Source organism: Urocitellus parryii, chromosome 7 (genome assembly GCF_045843805.1).
Source record: "Urocitellus parryii isolate mUroPar1 chromosome 7, mUroPar1.hap1, whole genome shotgun sequence".
Lineage (NCBI taxonomy): Eukaryota > Metazoa > Chordata > Mammalia > Rodentia > Sciuridae > Urocitellus > Urocitellus parryii.
This window is the reverse complement of record NC_135537.1, coordinates 132,687,367-132,709,308: the sequence shown is the minus strand read 5'-3', so window position 1 is coordinate 132,709,308 and position 21,942 is coordinate 132,687,367. Positions and strand designations below refer to the sequence as shown.

The 21,942-nt window shown below is 34.8% G+C and overlaps 1 protein-coding gene and 1 non-coding gene across 2 annotated transcripts in view; one reads left to right on the top strand and one right to left on the bottom strand.

The window, feature by feature from the left end:
• The window catches only part of Rabep1 (rabaptin, RAB GTPase binding effector protein 1), a 97,483-nt gene that overhangs the window by 40,877 nt on the left and 34,664 nt on the right, over positions 1-21,942 (bottom strand). The window contains exons 3-6 of the mRNA XM_026393895.2: positions 13,250-13,453; positions 10,722-10,882; positions 7,962-8,081; positions 766-901 (exon numbers count right to left, since the gene is read on the bottom strand). Coding sequence (XP_026249680.1) covers positions 766-901; positions 7,962-8,081; positions 10,722-10,882; positions 13,250-13,453 — 621 coding nt within the window. The remainder of the gene's footprint in view (positions 1-765; positions 902-7,961; positions 8,082-10,721; positions 10,883-13,249; positions 13,454-21,942) is intronic.
• On the top strand, positions 17,366-17,469 carry LOC113186513 (U6 spliceosomal RNA). Its single transcript, XR_003301296.1, has one exon. It is a non-coding gene; the product is annotated as a U6 spliceosomal RNA (small nuclear RNA).

Genomic DNA, 21,942 nt, shown 5'->3' with positions numbered 1-21,942 from the left:
CACAATGGTGCAAACATGTAACCCAGCAACTCGGGAGGCTGAGACAAGAAGATCACAAATTAAAGGCCAGCATGAGTAACTTAGTGAGACCCTTGTCTCAAAATAAAAAACAAAGAGGGCTATGGATATAGCTCAGTGAAAGAGTGCTTGCTTAGCAAGTCTAAGACCCTGGATTTAAGTCCCAGTACTGCTTAAAAAAAAGGAATGTTAATAAGGCCCACAGAATAGATTGTCTGCCCTCTCAATCGCATTCTCACTTTTGCTAATTCACATCCATCAAACAGGGTATGCAAGCAAAAGCAGTATAAGCACACATTTCCAGCCTTATTATCTTTCTGCTGAGAGCTCACACCTTGTACAGTTATGGCTGAAGTTATGGAGGAACACAAAAGCACTATCAATCCAAGGACCTTTAGTAGTTGTCACAGCTTCAGCTTTGCATAAGAACATTCAAATTGACCACAAAGCTTAAACTGAATCACTAGACCACTGAATCACAGACCACTGAGCCAAATCCCCAGCACTATTTTGTATTTTATTTAGATACAGGGTCTCAATGAGTTGTTAAATGCCTCACTGTTGCTGAGGCTGGCTTTGAACTTGCCATCCTCCTGCCTCTGCCTCCCAAGCTGCTGGGATTACAGATATGTGCCACAGTGCCCAGCTTGAATTGGAATTTCAAAATTTGTTATTATTAGTTAATATCAAATTGCTAACATAGTTATCTTCAAGACTGAAATAAAAATATTTAGAACATACATTTACCTTCATGCAATTCTTTCCGGAGTTTCTCAGCATCTTCCTGTAGAACAGATTTCTGAGTATTCAAAACAGCTACGTACATCTCTAGATCAGTCCTACAAGATTTCTCAGCTTCCAAATAATGATTCAGTTCTTTAACCTGAAAGATGATGCATCTATCAAACTGAAATTTTACAACAGTTTCTACATTAAGTATAATGTCCAGTACTTAAAAAAATAAAAAAAGGTAAGTTCTGGAAAAAATTTACATTTACTTTTACATAAATTTATGTATATACAAAATTAACATTAATAATTTTAATTCTAAAACAAATACATACTTATGAAAGAAAACTTGGAAAATAACATAATTAATAGATGTTATACAAAATTCCATCACCTGAATAAATATGCAACTGAAATTACACATAATTGTTTTATAGTCTGCTTTTCAAAAAAGTTCCATTTTCATTTTCAGAGCAATGCAGGTGCTTATTTTATCCCATACTTAGTAACATCAGGTATGGATTGAGTTTTTTAAATAGCAGCTAATTTTTAAAGATAAAAATGACAACATATTCTTGTAACTTTGATTTTCTTCAATTTCTGGTAAGGTAATTCCAAATATTTTAAATTTATAAAAAGGAGAAATTTTCACCAATACTTATTCATGGAAATTAAAAGAAAGGAAGTCTTGATGAGAAGAAGTGCCCTTATGTGCCACTAATCACATAAGGGCATAATATTTTTTTAAATCACATCATTTTATAAAGTGCTTTATTTTTGTTAAACAATTAAACTGTAATACCTAGAATATTAACAACACAGCCTAATATTTGAAATAGATATAACCAGAAAATCTAGGATTGTAAGTCACTTTTTTATACTTTCACATAAATTGTTCATTCTAAATTCTAACCATTTAGTTAACTTTTAGCTTTTTACATGGCTATACTATATCTAATTTCATACTCAAGGTCACTTTCAGCCTTTTTCTATTTCTTCAAACAGCTGGCTTATCTGTTTTTAGTTATCCTTATTCCTAGACCATTACACTGTACTAGTCAGAGACTAAAATGATTACTGACACTGCAATTTGATGCTTTACTAGTCAGTCAACCACAAGGCACTAACCAAACAAAGCAAAGTGCTTTCCCTGACACCTGTTATCATCAAATGGTAATGAAGAGACAAAAGAGCCATTATAAATGACCGTATACAACTGCTAACTCTACCAGCTCTAACTTCTTAGAATACAGATTTCAACTGAATTAAAAATTAGTGAATTTCTAATATTTGAAAGCTATTAAGAAGACTCTGGGAAGATAGTGGAAGCAGCAGCATAATATTTTTATTTCTTTGAATTCTACAACCCTAACAACTCATCAAAAACTTACGGACATCTACAAAAATCCAGGTAACACAGAGTAATAGTATAGCTGAGGACAAACCACTGAAAGACTGAAATAGAAACCTGAATGAGGCCCAGTACCACAAAAACAGAGAGAGAGAGAGAGAGAGAGAGAGAGAGAGAGAGAGAGAGAGAGAGAGAGAGAGAGATCCATATTGTATCAGGAGAAAGTAGAAAGAAGTAACAAGGACTCCCCCACATCAAGAACCCCAAAATAGTGATCTTGGGATCTGATGTTATGACAGTAGCTGAAACACTACAACAGTAAATTGAATGTAACAAATTTATTCTGTAAGATTTATAACCTGGTTAAAATGGTATCCCACTTTCATCTGTATTTTTCTGATTTCTTAGTATAGCCAGATATTATTTTTTACATTCCTTGACTATCTAATTTCCTCTTTTGTAGCTACTCATTCATATACTTTACCTGTTTTGCCAATGGGCCTTTTGTCATGCACGGACTTGGCAATCTTTATAAATTTGGGCTATTGTCAGGAATAGGAGCTATACATATCTTCTCACAGTCTACATCTTCTCTTTTTCAACTTTTTGTAGACCTTTCAACAAGGAATATTATATTCTAAGGTAGCCAAATTTGTCAGTGTTTTGTCCATAATCAATAGTGTTTTCTTTTTGACCCCAATTTTTGTGTGCACATTTGTGAACTCCAAGGCCTTGCACATGCTAGGCAAGTGCTTTACCAATGAGCCACACCCTAGCCCCATACTGTTTTTTAATATCTGAAAGTTTTAAAGATTTAATTTTCACTTTTAGATTTTTAATTAACCAAAATTAATTTCCATAAGGTATGAAGTATAAAGTTAATTTCACTTTATTCTGAACATGTAACTATTTGAAAATCTTCCTGCCCCCAATCCCTTATACTGAGGATTGAACAAGAGTGCTCTACCACTGAACTTCAACCCCAGCCCTTTTTGTTTGAAACAGAGTCTCATTAAGCTGCTCAGGCCGGACTCAAACTTGAAATCCTCCTGCCTCCACTTCCAGATTCATTGGGATTACAAGTATGCATCAGTGTCCAGCAAAAAGTATATTTCAAACAATCTGTACCTTCGACACTAATTTGTCTTGGTTTTGTTTGCTGTTGTTTTTTTGTGGTGCTAGGGATCAAACCCAGGGCCTTGTACATTTGAGGCAAGCACTCTACCAACTGAGCTATACCTGCAGCCCACCCTTCTCCACTAATTTGTAATGTCACCTGCCACTTACCAATTTCCACAGACATATGAATCTATCTCTGGGCTCACTATTCTGTTTCATTGATCTATTTGTTTATCCAGAAACCAGGGACAAACTATCTTAATAAATAGTAGGTACAGCAAGTCTACTGCCATGTCTTCTTTAAAATTTTGCTGGGTGTATTCCTGATCTGTTATTTCCCTGTAGGAATGCCATGATCTAATCTGAATTTACAGATTAAACTGGGAGTATACCAATTGCTTTACAATGCTTTTTATCAGGAGTATACACACAGGTCTTCATTTATAATGTATTCTATAAAGGTCTTACCCACCTTTGTTTATTCTTAGGTAATCAAGAGTTTTTTCTGCTGTTGTGAATGGGATCCTTCTTCCTGCTACATTCTATAATTGGACATTACTGGAGTATAGAAACATCTCCTTTTTTTTTTTTTTTTTTATGTTGACCTTGCTGGAACAGCTTTCAACTAGTTGAATTCTTACTTGGTCTAACAATCTGTTGTGCATTTTCTGGCTTTTCTATGTAGACAATCAAATCAGTTTCATCAGATTCTTTCCAGTTCTTCTCATTTCTTTATGTTGCCTTGCTATATCATCTAGGACCACAAAAACAACCTCAACAAAATTCCTGAGCACAGGTCTCCACATAGTGTTCCCAACACTGCTAAACATTTGTTAACTGTGCTTACTGAAGGTTTGATAAACAGCCCTTTGTTTAATGTTTAAATTTATCAAAGGCCTTTGGAACCCAAGACAAACATTGCTCTTCTGCAGTCTTTTTTTGTGGTACATCACAATAATACGCCATCCTGATACATGTAAGAATGATATGCCATCCTTAAGTTGCTGGGAATACTCCCTACTTGGTTGTAATGTTTTTCCCTTCTTCTTCAGTACTGGGGACTGAACACAGGCTAGTGTTCTACCACTGAGCTACTTCTCCAGTTTTTGTTTGTCTTTTGAGACAGAGACTTGTTAGATTACCCATGGGCCCTTTGAGCTTGCAATCCTATGGCCTCGGCCTCCCTAATCACTGGGATTACCGATGTACACAACCAAGTCTGGCTGTTTTCCACCCCTACCCTAACAGTTTAACAAATGTTAAAAAAAAATTTAACTTCCAGATTCCTGAGACAAATCTATGATTTTGTTTTCTTATACTACCTTTCTATGTGTTGGTTCATTATAGTAAGGATCTATTAGTCTCAGAAATGAAAGGAGAAATTGTTTTTCCTCTTCTATTCTCTGACACAGTGTGTAAAATATAAGGATTCTCTTTCCAAAAGATTCTGAAAAATGTGCCTGGAAAATCAACTGAGTTTAATGTCTTGGAAAGAGGAGGCAGGAAGAACAAAAATTTGATTCTAGACTAATTTTCTTCAATAATTACTACTTTACCTTGCCTATGTCATCTTGGGAAAATTCTGACTAAATATATTTCATGAGAATTTTTTTCATTTCATTTTTTCAAGTTTATTAGTATATCACTGTTTGTAGCATTTACTATTTTTAACTAAGGATTTGCAATCATGTCCCATTTCATTTCTAATGATTAGAAAATTTTTTCACTTTTCCTGATAAGACTTTAATATTAGAGATTGTCTAATTACTTTTTCCAATTTCTCATATGTTGATTATTCTCTATTATTCTTTTGCTTTTCTATCTCACTAACTTCTGCTCTTACTTGTACTATTTCCTTCCACTTACTTTCGGTTTTTACCATTATTATTTTCTCCTTTACATTTTTTTGGGGGGAATTGGGGGCATGGGTTAGGGTTAGGGTTTGAACTCAGGCACATTTGACCACTGAGCCATACCCCCAGCCGTGTTTTGTATTTTATTTAGAGACAGGGTCTCACTGAGTTGCTTAATGCCTCACCGTTGCTGAGGCTGGCATTGAACTTATGATCCTCCTGCCTCAGCCTCCTGAGCCACTGAGATTACAGCCGTACGCCACTGTGCCTAGCTCTTTTTTCCTTAATATTCTTGAGCTAAATATCCCCATCACTCTACATGTTTTGTGATTACTTTTTCCATGATTTCCCCCCTTTTTTCCAAGCATTTTATTTTGACTATCTTTTTTATTGTGAATAACTGAATAATCTGGGATTGGACAACTGGATCTGTAGAACATCAATTCTTTGACATTTGTTAACAATTCCTTTCTGACCTTATGAAAAAATGTATCTGAAAATACACTATAAAAAGCTTAATGGGCTGGGGATATAGCTCAGTTGGTGGAGTGCTTGCCTCCCATGCACAAGGCCCTGGGTTCAATTCCCAGCACCACAAAAAAATAAAAATAAATAAATAAAAAGCTTAATGTATCATAATGCTAATATATATCATGAAAAGGATAATGTATCTAATAATAATAATATATCCCATATACTATCCTAAGGGTTCATATTAACTCGAACCATCCTTATAATATCCTTATAAGGTATTATAAAGGGTATTATAAAATGTCCCCATTTTATAGCTGAGTAAAAAGAAAAACAGAGTAAGATTAAGTAACTTTTCCCAAGGTCACCCACACTACTAAATGCTGAGATTTTAACTACTATGCTCTACAAAATATTATCTTTCTTTTTTGACTATTAAATCTAAATTTGATGTGTATATTAAATCTAAATTATGATCCTGATTTTTCAAAATTCCTGTAGCCCTACTAATATTTTTTTCTCCTTGCTCTAAAGATCAGTTCAAATTGCCTACTGTAACTGTCAATTTCTCCTTGTAGTTGTCACTTTTTAGTTCACATATTTCAAGAGTACATAAGGCACATTCAAGTTCATAATTATCTTACTGATGAATTATTAAGTAGGTTCCCTCTTTATTAGTTTTTTCCTCCTTATCCTATCCATTTGATATTACACTTCTTCTATCAGTTTTCTATTGGCTGGAATTTATACAGTATGTTTTTCTATTTTGGTTTTTCTTTGTTTGTGGCTCTGGGGATTGAACCCAGAGAACTTCTACTGCTGATCTATACCCTATTTCTTTTTGAGACAGGATCTAAGTTGTATTTATTTTCAATCTTACTTTGGGGTTTTATTTTAGGTGAATCTCTTATAAGCAATATCAACTTATGTTTATCAGTTAAACTGATAAATCTTTTAGTAGGTCTCAATTTACATTTACTAGGATTACTAATACATTACCATTTTTTTATATTCCTGTTTTCTGCTGTTATCATTTTTCATTATTTGTTTCTGTCCTACTTTTAATCTTTACTTTTTTCTTTAATTTTGGTGGTCCCGGAGATCCAAACCAGAGTTTCATACATGCTAGGCAAGCACTCTACCACTGAGCTATACTTCTACTTTCATTTTTTTGTTACTGGGATTAAACCCAGGGCACTTTACCATTGAGCTACATCCCCAGGCCTTTTTATTTTGAGAGATAATCTCACTAAGTTGCTTAGGGCCTTGCTAAGTTGCTCAGGCTGGCCTCGAACCTGTGATGCTCCTGCCTCAGCGCCCTCAAATCTCTCGGATTAGATGTTTGCACTACCACACTTGGCCCTAATAAAATTTCCAACAATCCATTTGTATTTTCTCTGGTGTGTCTTTATGGACAACAAAGTCAGTCATTATTACAGTTACATTCTTGTTAAAAGATCAAGTCTAGGGCTGGCATCAAAAAACAGTCAACATTGAACAGTTTATTTTCCAAGATAAAAAAAATTAATGAGATTGAATCATTTTGATAAGAAAATAAACATTAAATTTGAAACAAGGTAGCAATTTATGATAGGACATCATTATTATAATTATTTAAAATATCCATAAGAGAGAAATCATCTCAATGCTTTTATTTGTTTGTTTGTTTGCTTTAGTGGTGATGGTGGTGGGACTAGGGATTCAACCAAGGACTTCACATGTGCAAGGCAGATACTCAACTACTGAGTTACATCACCAGCTCCCCCATCCCACCCTCACTCTATTTTATTTACTTACTTATTTATTAGTACCAGGGATTGAACCCAGGGACCACATCCCCACCCCTTTTTATTTTTTATTTTGAGACAGGGTCTTACTATGTTGCTGAGGCTGGCTTTGAGTTTGCAATCCCTCTTGCCTCAGACTCCCAAGCTGCTGGGGTTACAGGTGTGCGCCACCATGCCCGGCTCCTTCTATTTTGTGACAGGGTCTCCCTGAATTGCCCACACTGGCCTCAACTTGCAATCCTTCCTCAGTCTCCTGAGTAGCTGGAATTACAGGTGTTCACAACCATGCAGTTTTTTTGAATTATAAACAAAAGCAAGATTCTTTTTTTTGGTACCGGGGATTGAAGCCAGTGGTGCTTAACTACTGGGCCACATCCTCAGCCCCTTTTTGGTATTTTATTTAGAGCCAGGGTCTCACTGAGTTGCTAAATGCCTCACCAAGTTGCTTGAGGCTGGCTTTGAACTCACAATCCTCCTGCCTCAGCCTCCTGAGTGGCTAGGATTACAGGTGTGCTCCACCATGCGCGCCAAAAGCAAGATTTTTAAGACTCATAGTCTAAATTAGTTTTTCCCCCTTAATGATTCTAATTTTGCTCATGGCATTAGGGCAGATGGATTTCAATGTTTCACAACCTTTGAGGCCTCCAGCTCTTTAATCTTGTCTTCAGCCTCTGTCAGTTTATCTTTCAAAGCTGCAATTTCCTTCTCCATTGGCATCACAACAGACCGAAGTTTTTCAGCATCTTCTTGGGCCTATGGTTAAAAAGAATTAAATGGTACAACTTACTCATAAAAACTAGTATTACAAATAACTACACCAAGCACTTTACTGACATTCAGAAAATTAAACTGAATCTAACTTTAAATGTCAAGTCATAATCAGGGTTTTGCCAAATATTTAATTTACAATTTGAAATAGAAAAATTGATTTTTTAATTGAGTAACTGAGTTAGTAAGTATCTCATATATAACCGAAAATGCACACAATAAATATTTTTTCAACTCCTGGTTACTATGTTAATAAAACATAATTTCCTTTTTTTTTTTTTTTTAACTCGGGTGCTCTTCACTGAGTGACAACCCCAGCCCTTCTTTATTTTTCTTTTGACACGTTACTATAAATTAGTATATTTATAATATTTATAATAATAACATATTTATAATAATAAATATACTAATAATCCATTACTATAAATTAGTAAACTTACAAGAAACTAAATTTTCATTTTTTAATATATACATACACACACATACAGAGAAACAATGACTCGAAAAGCTGGAGTTCTTTCTGCTAATAAATATGAAAATTAACCTTAGTCACTCAATGTAAATGAGCAAAAATTTATCCCAAATTGTTTAGGACCGGGAAACATATGCACAAATATAAAGGGGACTTTAAAAAAAAAAAAAAAAAAAACATATCCCCTGGAAAAGAACAATTCATATTCACTTTGTTTTTAAATCCTTATAATCTTCATTTATTTTATTTTGAACTAAGTACTGTTTGGAAAAGACATGTTAGTTTTAAACATCTTCACAGTTAGTTTGGGATCACTTGACAAAGATCATTTGGAGGTAGGGGGAAAAGGTGAGAGAAAGTAAAAAATGTATCATAGTTATTTCTTTTTTTTATTATTATCTTTTTTTTTTTTTTTTTAGTTGTAGTTGTCAATGGACCTTTTATTTATTTACTTTTATGTGGTGCTGAGGATTGAACCCAGTGCCTCACACATGCTAGGCAAGCATTCTACCACTGAGCCACAACCCCAGCCCCCATAGTTATTTATTAATACAAATATAACCTCACAATTCCAAATGTTAGATGTCATTGTAAACAAAGTTTTAAAGAGCATCGTTAAAAATCAAAGAAAGGTCATTAAAGGCAAGGAAAATCTGAGAAACTGTAATAACCAAGAAGAGTTAATGTGGTATCCCGGACAAAGATCTATGAACAGAAAAAAAAGGATATTAGGTGAAAACTAAAGTAATCTGAATACAAAGAATGTATCTTAGTAATAATGAGTGGATATGAGTTTATTAACTGTGACAAATATATCATATTAATATAAAAATTAATAAAAAAAACTGGACATGGAACATATAGGAACTGTCTACTATCTTATAAATTTTCTGTTAATCAGAAATGGTTCTAAAGCAAAGTTTATTTTAAAAATTAAAGCACTTTAAATAACAAAGTGGCATATTACAGAAGTAACAAATATGTACATTATTTGGATTAGTAATAGAAGATCATGATCCTATTGACAAAAATTTATTTTGAAAATTTTAAGATAATGTGGTTTTAAAAACATGGATGTAGACTGAAGTTGTAACTCAGCAGTGGAGCACTTGCCTAGTATGGGTGAGACACTGGGTTCCATCTCAGCACAACATATAAATGAATAAATAAATTAAATAAAGGTCCAATAACAAAATATGTATGTATATTTAAAAATAGGTATATATATAAATAAAAAAATACTTAGCTTATATTATCAAACTGGGCAAAAGGTTATTTATATTTTCTCAATGATAAAATGTCTCATATTTAGTAGCCCTGTGTTCAGGCATTAGATGGTAATATGCTCAAGCATTCTGTCACACAGGAACCAAGGTAAACTGAGAAAGAAGGAAAATTGACACCTGTTCTAAAACTTTGGTTTAAGTGCAATCATTAAGCAATGAGCCTTATGAAAAAAAACATTTATTAAACACCTATGTGGAGCTGGAGTTGTGGCTCATTGGAGTTAGAGCACTCGCCTAGCATATGCAAGGCCCTGGGTTCGATCCTCAGCACCACATAAAAATAAAGGTATTGTGTCCAACTACAACTAAAAAATAAATATTAAAAAAAAACCTATGTGTTAGATTCTATTCTAGGTAAATAAAAAAGATTTCTACTAACATGGAATTTTTATTCTAACAAAGAAAGGTGGCGAATAATAAACACAATAAAAAACAAACTGTTTTAAAGAAATATGTGCTTATAAAAATACATGCATTGAGGGCTGGGTTTGTAGCTCAGGGGTAGAGCACTTGCCTGACATGTGTGAGGCACAGGTTCGATCCTTGGCATCACATATAAATAAGCAAATTAAGATGCATTGGCAACTTTAAAAAAAATGTTTAAAAAAATACATGCATTGTTTTATAAAGAAATATGATGTTTTTTATGGTCCCCAAGACAAATACAACATGACACCTTATCTACCTACCTGAAAGTAGGAAAAAAGGGGCTTATTTCAATATTTTACTATAACCCAAGAATAAGGGAGTGAGTCACATGCATTGTCTAGGAGAAGGGGAACACATTATCTAGTACTATAACCATATTCATCAAAGCACTTGTACCTGGATTCAAATATTTCTATAGATGAATATATTCTTTGGTACCTTTTTCATTTCGTTTTCTAAATTTTCCTCCTCTTGACCTTCAGACAGTCTTCTTCTTAAATCAGCTATTTCCCTTTCTGCAGATTCTCGATATTGTGACCATTGTGCTCGCTCCTGTTCCAGCCTAAGGTGAAACTGGTGCTCATAGTCTCGAACTGTTTCTATAAAACATCACCACGTATTTCGTGTCTAAGCATTGGTACACTAAATTTTGTAGTCATAAAAAGATCTTATGCTTAATTTCTGAAAATCTATTAACTCTCACACAAAAATGAAGCTAACATTCCTAGTTCTTTTTTTTAATTTGTTTTCCTTTTTTTTAGTTATTATATGTAGAATTTTAAAGGGTTTTATTAAGCTATGATCTCCAATCTTCATAATAAATCTATGACATACATTTATAAACAGATGAGAAACCAAAGGATAGATTAAATAGTCTACCCAATGTTTCATAACCATAAATAAACAAGGCTTGAACTCAAAAGTCAACTCCAAAATCTATGTTCTACCATCAAGGCACCCAAGACAATTACAACATGTCTAAATACCTGGAAGTGGAGGAAATGGATTTATTTCTTGAATATTATACTATAACCAAGGCTACTAACTGAAATAAATTCTATGAAGTATTTATATTTAAATGTAATCTTAAAACATTATGTGATAGACACATTGATTATTAATTTTCACTCCGTCTTCTTTACTAATAAAACCAAGTTTTGTTTAGGAAGTCAATGTGCCCAATTTAAAATCAACATTTTCAAGTCAGGTGTGGTGGCACACCCTGTAATCCCAGTGACACTGGAGGCTAAGGCAGGAGGGTCTCAAGTTTGAGGCCATCCTCAGCAACTTATCGAGGCCCTAAGTAACTTAGCAAGACCCTGTCTCAAAAACAAAACAACAATGACAAAAAGTGGTGGGGATGTGGCTCAATGGTTAAGTAACCCTAAGTTCAATCCCCAGCACAAAAATAAAATAAACATTTTCATGCTGGGGGTGTAGTTCAGTGCTTTTCTCACATGCATGAGGCCTTGGATTACCACACCACAAAAAATAAAAATAGGAACTACACTTTTCAGTTTCCTTGTAATTATGGTGACTATACACTTGGTCAACAAAGTATGAGGGGAGTGTATGTTGGTGGTTTCTTGAAAACTTGCTTTTCTGATGCAGACTAGAGGAAGAACAATCATCTGTGAGCTATGAGGCAAAAACAAAGTTGAAAACCACATGCAAGGATGAAGGAACAGAAGGACTGCAAAAGTTAGGGACTCTAGTGACATCACAGGACAATTTAACTTGCCCTAGATTACCTGCTGGACTTTAATGAGAAAAATTAACTCCTGTTTGAGGAAACCACTATAATCAGATTTGTTAAAGGAAGCCTAGAGTAATCTTTACTTGATAACTCGAGACTCAGAATTAGGGTTTGTCTTCTCAAAAAGAACACTAAGGAAAAAATGACATACAAATGTGAAGATGCTGCAGGAATCACATTTATCATGTTAACTTATTCTACAATCACAAAGGTTCAGGGAGAAGTTATTTCATTTTTGTCATTATCTTCTCAGAAATGTGGAAAATTTAATTCAATATTAGTCCCAAAAGGAGATAGAGGCCAAACTACAATACTTCCTTCAAACAAATGTCTCAGACTAGAAGCCCATAAAGATATTCTAACTCACAGATCATTCTATCCCCTTTAGTGCAGTGAAGATTTCATGTACAAAAATCTAAACAACATGGCAACACTAGACCAGAAAAGTAATAATCAGCTACAGCTATTAAGTGTAATCTCTTTGTCTTCTGCATGGCAGCTCTCTCTAGTTTATTACATTCCCTGTGCCCACACCTTATTCAATAACATTATATACCTAACTCATTAAATCCCATATTTAAGCCCTGCTTTATACCTAACAATTAACTGTAGTCTTCATTTAATGTATTATCTCTATAATACTCTCATTATACTCTTTATTACAAAATCTGTTAAAGACAGAATAATACATCCATTTACAGTATCACAGCTGACTTCCTTCCCCCCTCCCCAGCAGTGGTGGGGATAGACCTCAGGACCTTGTATGAGCTAACCAAGCACTTTAGCAGAGATTGTACCCAGAGGCACTTAACCATGGAGCTACATCCCCAGCCCTTTTTATTTTTTATTTTGAGACAGGGTCTCATTAAGTTGCCAAGGTTGGCTTTGAACTTGCAATCCTTCTGCCTCAGCATCCTAAGCTGCTAGGATTACAGCCATGCACCACCACACCTGGCTTTTAAATTTAATTTTGAGAGAGGGTCTTGCTAAATCACCCAGGCTCAAAATTTCAATCCTTCTGCCTCAGCCTCCTAGTAGCTGAGATTATAGGTACATGTCACTACACCTGTCCTACTTCCCTTTTATCTGACAGTACATCTTTGAAGATGACAGCACATTAAGCCACAAATGAACTCAGACTGTGTGAAAATATTCTTATTGCTAAAATTTGGTTATCTTAGAAAGCCATAGAACTGATCTTTGTCTTTACCTTTCATAACTGCCTGAAGGGAAGCAACTTCTTCCCTCCACTGCCTTTTCACTTCATCTATAGCTTCTTGCTTGGTATTCTCAGAGACTGTCGCAATTGCCTTAATATTCTCCATCTCTGCTTGAGCTTCCCACAGCTGTGTCCGAAGGTGTCCCAAATCATCCTGCGCAGCTTGTAATACTGCATTTTGCCTCTTCAGATCCTCTGGAAAAAAGTAAAGACATTCTATTAATGAGGCGCTCACTTTATCAGGCTGACAGTCTAGTGAAGAAATTTAGATTTTAAAATGTTAGGCTGGGGATATAGCTCAGTCGGTAAGAGTGCTTGCCTCGCATGTACAAGGCCCTGGGTTCAATCCCAGCACCACAAAAAAAAAAAAAAAAAAAAAAAAAAGAAAGAAAAGGTTAATATAGAAAGTGACACCATTTGCAAGAGATAAGATTTAACTATGCTAGGTACCACAAGTGAATTATTAACTATCTAATGATACAGTGGTTAAGGTCATAGTTTTAGAGCTATACTTAGGCTCTTCCACCACTGACTAAATGAAATCTGGCAATTTATTTAAACTCTCTGCCCTAAGTGTCCACAAGTACAAAATGGGGATTAAAAATTATCAGTACAACAACTGTGAATTCTCATTGTTCTATAACCACCATTCCAGTCTTTTCACAATTTGATACTGCCATCTTCATCATCATCAAATCTCCATATACATGGGTCTGGTTTGGGAACTCCACTGTATAAAAATGATCTATTTGTCTATTCTCATGCTAATATTATACTGTCTAACACAGCATTACTTATATTACTTTGTCTACTCTTGTATACTTGTTCTTGGTAAAGAACCCAGGGGTGCTTTACCACTGAGCTACATCCACAGCCCTTATTTATTTATTTATTTATTTTTGAGACAGGGGCTAAGTTGCTGAACCTAACCTTGAACTTGCCATCCTCCTGTCTCAGCCTCCTGAGTTGCAGCAATTACAGGTGTGTGCACATTTAAATTTTTACATAATAAAAGTTTAATAACAAAGGTCATAATAGTTTCAAATAATATAGGGGGATTTCCCCTAACAAATATCCAAAGTTATTATAAGCCCCGTGAATCTACCAGCCAGCTCCATCAACCATACACATATCTTGCCTGATCTATCCATATGCACTCCACATATACCGAGCCAAATCTCAGATTTATTTTTTAATTAACAAACTTTTTCTGAGCAGCTTTAGATTCACAAAAAAAAAATTGAGAAGTATAAAAGATTTCCCCTACACCCCATATTCTAATATACACACCACTCTCTCCCCTCTAGATATCCTGCACCACAATAGTATAATCATACAACTGGTGAACCTACATTGGCAATTATCACCCATAGTCCATACATAATTTACATTAAGGTTCACTCCTGGTATACATTCTATGGGTTTTAACAAATGTATAATGACATGTATCACCAGTGTAGTATCTATTGTCCAAATAGTTTCACTGCCCTAAAAATCCTGAGCTCTTCCTATTCATTCCTCCCTCATTCCACTCCTAGCAATCACTGCTCTTTTTATTGCGCAAACCCAGCCCCATTTTGCCTTTTCTAAAATGTCTTTTACTTGGAGTCACTTATTATATCATCTTTTCAATTTCCCTTCTTTCATTTAGTAATATACATTTAAAGTTCCTCTCTGTTCATGACTTGACAGCTTATTTCTTTTAGCATAGTTATATACCACTGTCTGGCTATATCAATTTATTTATCCATTCACTGACTGATGGGCATCTCAGTTGCTTCAAAGTTGTGACAATTTTCTGGGGATGTAACTCAATGATAGAGTGCTTGCCTATCATGTTGGAAGCCAGTGTCCATTCCCAGTACCACAAAACAGGAGGAAAAAAGTGCAACAAGTTGTGACAATTATGGATAAAGTTGCTATACACATCTGTGTGCAGATTTTTGTGCAAACATAGGTTTCCAAGATATTTGTATAAATTGCAAGTATAATGACTGCAAAATGAAATATGAATTATGTTTAGTTTTAAAATAAACCATAAATAGTCTTCTAAAGTGGATACACCATTCTGCATTCTCCTCAGCAATGAATGAAAATTCTTGTTGCTCTGTGTCCTTATAAGGATTTGGTATTATCTGTATTTTGGATCTGGACCATTCTAATAGATATAAAATTGTCTATTCTCATGCTAATATTATACTGTCTAACACAGCATTACTTATATTACTTTGTAATATTTATTATTTCATTGTTTTATTTATTTTTTATTTTTGGGACTGGGGATTGAACCCAGGAGCGCTTTACCACTAAGCCACACTCCCAGCCATTTTTATTTATTTTTGAGACAGGGCCTTGCTAAGTTGCTCAGGAACTTGTGATCCTCCTTCCTCAGTCTCCTGAGTTGATAGGATTATAAGCATGTGCCACCACATCTGCCTCATTGTTTTAATTTACAATTCCTTAATAACATAATATTGAACATATTTTCATATACTTACTTGCCAACTGCATATCTTCTTTAGAGATTTCTGTTTGGGTCTTTGCTTATTTTCCTATCATTGCATTTTAAGAGTTCTTTGTACACTTTGGATAATAGTCTCTGTTTTGTATGTGGATGTCCAACATCATTTGAAAAGACCATTTTTCTCCAAATATTATCTTTGCTCCTTTGGCAAGAATCAGCTGAACTATATTTACAAGTGTGTATTTTGGGGGCTCTCTACTCTGTTCTACTCTCTACTTGTGTTCTACTGAGCTATTTCTCTATTCTTTCACTTAATAATACTGTAGCTTTATGTAAAGTCCTAAAGTCAGGTTGTATCAGTCCTCATACTTTGTTATTCACCTCCAATACTGAATTGACTATTCTAGGTCTTTTTGCCTTGCCATATAAACTTTTGAATCATTTTGTCATTGTCTACAAAATAACATGCTAGGATTACTCTGAATCTACAGATCAGGTTGTAAAGAACTCACCCCTTGACCATACTAAGTATTCCTATCCAAGAATATAGGACATTACTCTATTTACTTTGCTCCTTTTTTTCCGTTGCAGTACTGGGGATTGAATCAATGATCATATTGAACCATATCTCCAGCCTTTTTTTTTTTTTTAAATGGTGCTGGGGATTGAACCCAGGGCTTTGTGCATGCAAGGCAAGCACTCTACCAACTGAACTATATCCCCTGCCCTCTCCAGCCCTTTTTGAGACAAGTTCTCACTAATTTGCAGAGGCTGGCCTTGAACTTGAGATCTCCCTGTCTCAACTTCCTATGTAACTAGGATTACAGGCATGTGCCACCATGCACAGCTCTTTATTCTTTCATCATGGTTTTATAGTTTCACTCATATAGATCTTATACCTATTATTAGATTATATCTGAACATTTTTATTTTTTGCATGTTAATGTAAATGGCAATGTGTTTTTAATTTCAAATTCCATTTGTTCATTCTGGTATGTAGGAGAGCAACTGACTTTTCTTCATTAATCTTTTATCATGAACATTGCTACGCTTGCTAGTTCTAGAAGTCCCCATCATACCTAGTTTTTTTTTTTTTTTTTTTTGCATTTTCTACATAGACATCATGTCATCTGTGAACAAATAAAGTTTTATTATTCTTTCCCAATCCATATACCTTTCATTTCCTTTTCTCATTTAACTGCATTAGGTAGGACTATGTTAAAAATCAATGGTGAGCTGGGCGCAGTAGCATTTGCCTATACTTCCAGCAGCTCAGGAGGCTGAAACAGGAGGATCACGGGTTCAAAGCCAGCCTCAGCAAAAGCAAGGCACTAAGTAACTCGGTGAGACCCTGTCTCTAAGTAAAATACAAAGCAGGGCTGGGGATGTGGCCCAGTGCCCCTGAGTTCAATCCCTGGTAACCCCCCCATACCCCCACCCCCAAAAAAATCAATAGTGAGTTTCTTGCTCCTGATTTTAGTAGGAAAGCTTCAAGTTTCTCATAAGAAGAATCATGTTATTGCTAGGAAATGATGTTGACCAAATTATATTCTTATATTGTGGCATATATAAATATGTAACAATAAATTCCACTATTATATATACACTTATAATGCACCCATTTAAAAAACGGAAAATAAATTCTCACTTCAGCATCACATATACTAAAATTGGAACAATACAGAAGAAATTAACATGGCCCCTGCACAAGGATGATACACAAATTCATAAAGCATTCCATTTAAAAAAAAAAAAAAAGACAAGACTAATGTTAGGAGCTGGGCACAGTGGTACATGTCTACGATCTTAGCTACTCAGAGGGCTGAGGCAGGAAGATCCAAAGTTCCAGGCCAGGCTGGGCAACTTAATGGGATATCTGTTTTAAAATAAAATAAAGTTTTAAAACGATGGGGATGAGGCTCACTTGTGTAGCATACACAAGGCTCTGGGTTTAATTCCACCACTACATTTTTTGTTTTTGTTTTTCTCTGCTATACTGTTATACTAAGCTACAAAACCAGGCTTTTTTTTTTTTTTTTTTAGGACAAGATCTCACTAAATTGTGGAGGCTGGCTTCAAATATGCAATTCTCCTGCCTTAGCCTCACAAATTGCTGAGATTACAAATGTGCACCACTGCATCTGGCTGTCATTTTTACCCCCAGAACTAGTGGTTAAACCCAGGGGTACACTACCTGAGCTACATCCCCAAACAACCCATCCCCACCCTCTTTTTTGAATTATAAGGCAGGGTGTGGCTAAGTTGCTGAGGCTGTCTTCAAATTTGGAATCCTGCCTAAGCCTCCTGAGTCACTAGGATTACAGAAGTAAGCCACCATACCTGGTTCTCATATTTTTTGTGTTTTCCTGATGACTTTTGAGCACCTTCTCGTATGTCTACTAGCTATTTATTTTCTTTTCACTTTCTTTTTTTTTTAAAGAGATTCTTTTTTTTTAATTTATTTATTTGTATGTGATGCTGAGAATCAAACCTAGTGCCTCATGCATGCTAGGCTAGCGCTCTACCCCTGAGCCACAATCCCAGCCCCTTTCTTTTCACTTTCTTGATGGTGTCCTTGAAAGCACAAAAGTTTGTTGTTGGTGGTGGTTTTTGTTTTGTTTTGTTTTGTTTTGGTATGAAGTCTGATTTTTCTTTGGTTGCTCCTACTTTTAGTCTCTTATACAAAATATAATTGCCTGATCTAAGATCAAAAAGATTTACCTCTAAGTTTTCATTTTTCACATCTGTCTTTATGCATTTTGCACTAATTTTGGGGATTAATGGTAGAAGTTCAACTTAATTCTTTTGCATGTAGGTATCCAAATGTCAGCAGAATTTGATGAAAAGAAGAATCTTTGTCCCGCTGAATTGTTTTGCATCTGTAGAAATGTAACTAATGATATATGTAAGGGTGTATTTCTGCAGTCTTAATTCTATTCGATTGATTTATGTCTGTCCTTATACTAGTGCCATGTTTGATTATTGTTGCTTTGTAGTAAGTCTCAAAGTTGTAGAAAGTGAATATTTGCATTGTGTTCTTTTTTTTTTTTTTTTTTTTTTTTTAAAGAGAGAGTGAGAGAGGAGAGAGAATTTTCCAACATTTATTTTCTAGTTCTCGGCGGACACAACATCTTTGTTGGTATGTGGTGCTGAGGATCGAACCCGGGCCGCACGCATGCCAGGCGAGCGCGCTACCGCTTGAGCTACATCCTCAGCCCAACATTGTGTTCTTTTTAAAAAGATTATTATGACTATTCTAGATCTCTAGAATTTCCACACAGATTGTAGGATCAGCTTGTCAATTTCTACAAAGACACCATACGGGATACTGAAAGATACTACACTGATCTATAGATCAATTTGAGGAATAATGCCTCATAATAATATTAAGTCCTCTGATTGATGAATATGGGATGTCTTTCCATTTATGTAGATTTCCTTTAACTTAACAATGTTTTGAAGTTTTCAGAATATAAGTTTTGAACTTATTTTACTACATTTATTAAGTATATTATTTATGTTAATGCTTTTGAAAATGAAAAAAACAGAAAAAGACGATCAATAAAATTTAATACTCCTTGGTAGTGGAAACTCTAAACTAGTAACTAAAGGGAAATTATCTTACTCTGTGACAATGTTTGTAATAGAAACCTATAACATATATCTCCTGGTGAAACAAGAAGGCCTGTTATCAGTTCTCTGATTCTTTATTTTACCAGAAGTATCCCTAGCCAACTCACTAAAATAAAAAAAAAAAAATTATAAAATTTTAAGTTTTTCCCTCATGAGGAGATCATAGTATGATTTAAGAATTATTCAGCATTAGCAATGAATTCCACTATTATGTATGTGAGGCTATATACTGGCATATTATTGAATATAACATATTACTAAATTTAAAGGCAGAGATAACACCATTACTTTCTAAAACTATGGCCAAAAAAAAAAAAATAGACTGGGGGGACACTCTTTGAGGTGAGTATTATCCTGATATTAAAACCAAAAAAGACTTTAGAACAAAGAAACTTGGAAAAATATCTCTTAGAAATACGAATGTAGAAATACTCAACAAAGTACCAACAAATCAAATTCAACAACACACACCAAAAAAAATAACACAGCATAACCAAGAGGAATATATCTCAGGAATGCAAGGATGGTTCAGCACTTGACCCATCAATAGATTAAAAAACACTACATAATCATTCCAGTAGACAAAGACCTTTATAAGATCCAAAACTCTTCCATTGTAGAAACACTAAACCAGGAATAGAAGGAAACTGTCAAGCTGATAATGGGTATCTAGAAAAACTCACAGCTAAAATCAGCCATGTTTACAGTCTGAATGCTTTCGTCCTAATATAGAACAAGACAGTGATGTCCATTCTTACCATTTATTTTAGCACTAGACTGAGGTTCTGTTCAGGACCATTAGACCAAAGTGGGGAAATGAAGAAAAAATAAATAAAAGGAATCCAGATTGGAAAAGAAGTCATATAAGATGTGAAATTATTTACTATTCTCAAATGACATAGTCTTTTGTCCTGGAAATCCAAGGGAATCCACTAATCAGTTAATGAAGTCAGTTATATCAACAGATGTTCAATGGTAAATTACTTTTGCATCCATAGTAAGCACTTCTAGTAGTATACCGTTTTTTTAACACTACTAACATCAGTTTTATTTAAGATTTTAAGCTCTAGGATCATAAGTAAAATTGGTCTGTTACAGTAGTATTAGTGCTTCTTGTTAGATAATAAGGTTATAGTAATACCACAAAATAAATTGTATAGCTCTGACCCAGGAGAAAAGACTGAGACTACTTGTTCCTTGAAGATTGGATTGCACTAAATGTTTCAAATCATGAAGTTTTAATTTGAATTTTATGTACTGTTGATAGAATGTATACTTCATATATTTTTAAAATATGTAATGCTTCATGAATTTGCAAGTAATTATTGTGCAGGAGCCATATATAATTCTAATTTTAGTATGTGTGCTACTGTAACAAGCACTGTTCATATCTTTTGAAACATAAAACAATTAATTTATTTATTATTTTGGAAGTGAGGATTGAACTCAGTGGCACTTTACCACTGAGCTATATCCCCAGCTCTTTTCATTATTTTATTTTCGGATGGGATCCCAATAAATTGCCAAAGCTGGCCTTGAAATTGTAATCCTCCTACCTCAGGCTTCCAAGTAAGTGGGATTATAAGCATGCACCACAGTGCCTGGGTAAACTTTAAAAATGTTAAATATCAACTTAAGCAGGGTTGGTGGTTCACACTTATAATCTCAGCAACCCAGTAGGCTGAGGCAGGAGGATCCCAGGTTAGAGGCCAGCTTCAACCATTTATAGAGGTCCTCAATAACTCAGCAAGACCCTGTCTCAAAAACTAAAAAGACCTGGGGATATAGTTCAGTGGTAAAGCTTAATAGTTACAAATTTTACACCACACCCAAATATATTGTGGTTAATCGTTTCTCTAGGTGACTTTTACCCAAGTTAAAGTTTGAGAGCACTGTTCTAGACTAAAGCAGTTTTAAAATTTTAGCATGCATCTAAATCACTATGGAAAGCTTGTAGAAAACACCAACCTAATGCTAATCCCAGTTCTTAGAAAATGTGAGATGGAACCCCAAAATTGAGCATATTTTTTGGGGGGATACTGGGGATTGAACTCAGGGACACTTAATCACTGAGCCACATCTCCAGCCCTATTTTGTATTTTATTTAGAGACAGGGTCTCACTGAGTTGCTTAGCACCTCACTGTTGCTGAGGCTGGCTTTGAACCCGCGATCCTCCCATCTCAGCTCCCAAGCTGCTAGGATTATAGGTGTGCACCACTGTGTGCTGCCAAAATTGAGCATTTTTAACAACTTTTCCTGGTGATGCTGATAATGCTGTCTACAATAACACTCTGAGAGCCCTGGGTCTGTAGGACATGGAAACTATATCCATATTGCTATAAGTCAATATCCCAACCTTTTGAATTAGGTCCCCTATCATGTTCTCTCATATATTTACCTATACACTTTCCACATATTTAGTCTACATTTCTTTTCCTCACATAAATTCAATCCAACTAAAGAACTATATGAATCTTGCATCTTCTGTATACCCAGCACCTAAGTACAATGTCTCAGAGTAAATACTTAAGTATTCACTGAAAAATTACCAAACATTTGTCATATTAATTCCATGAAATGTCAGTT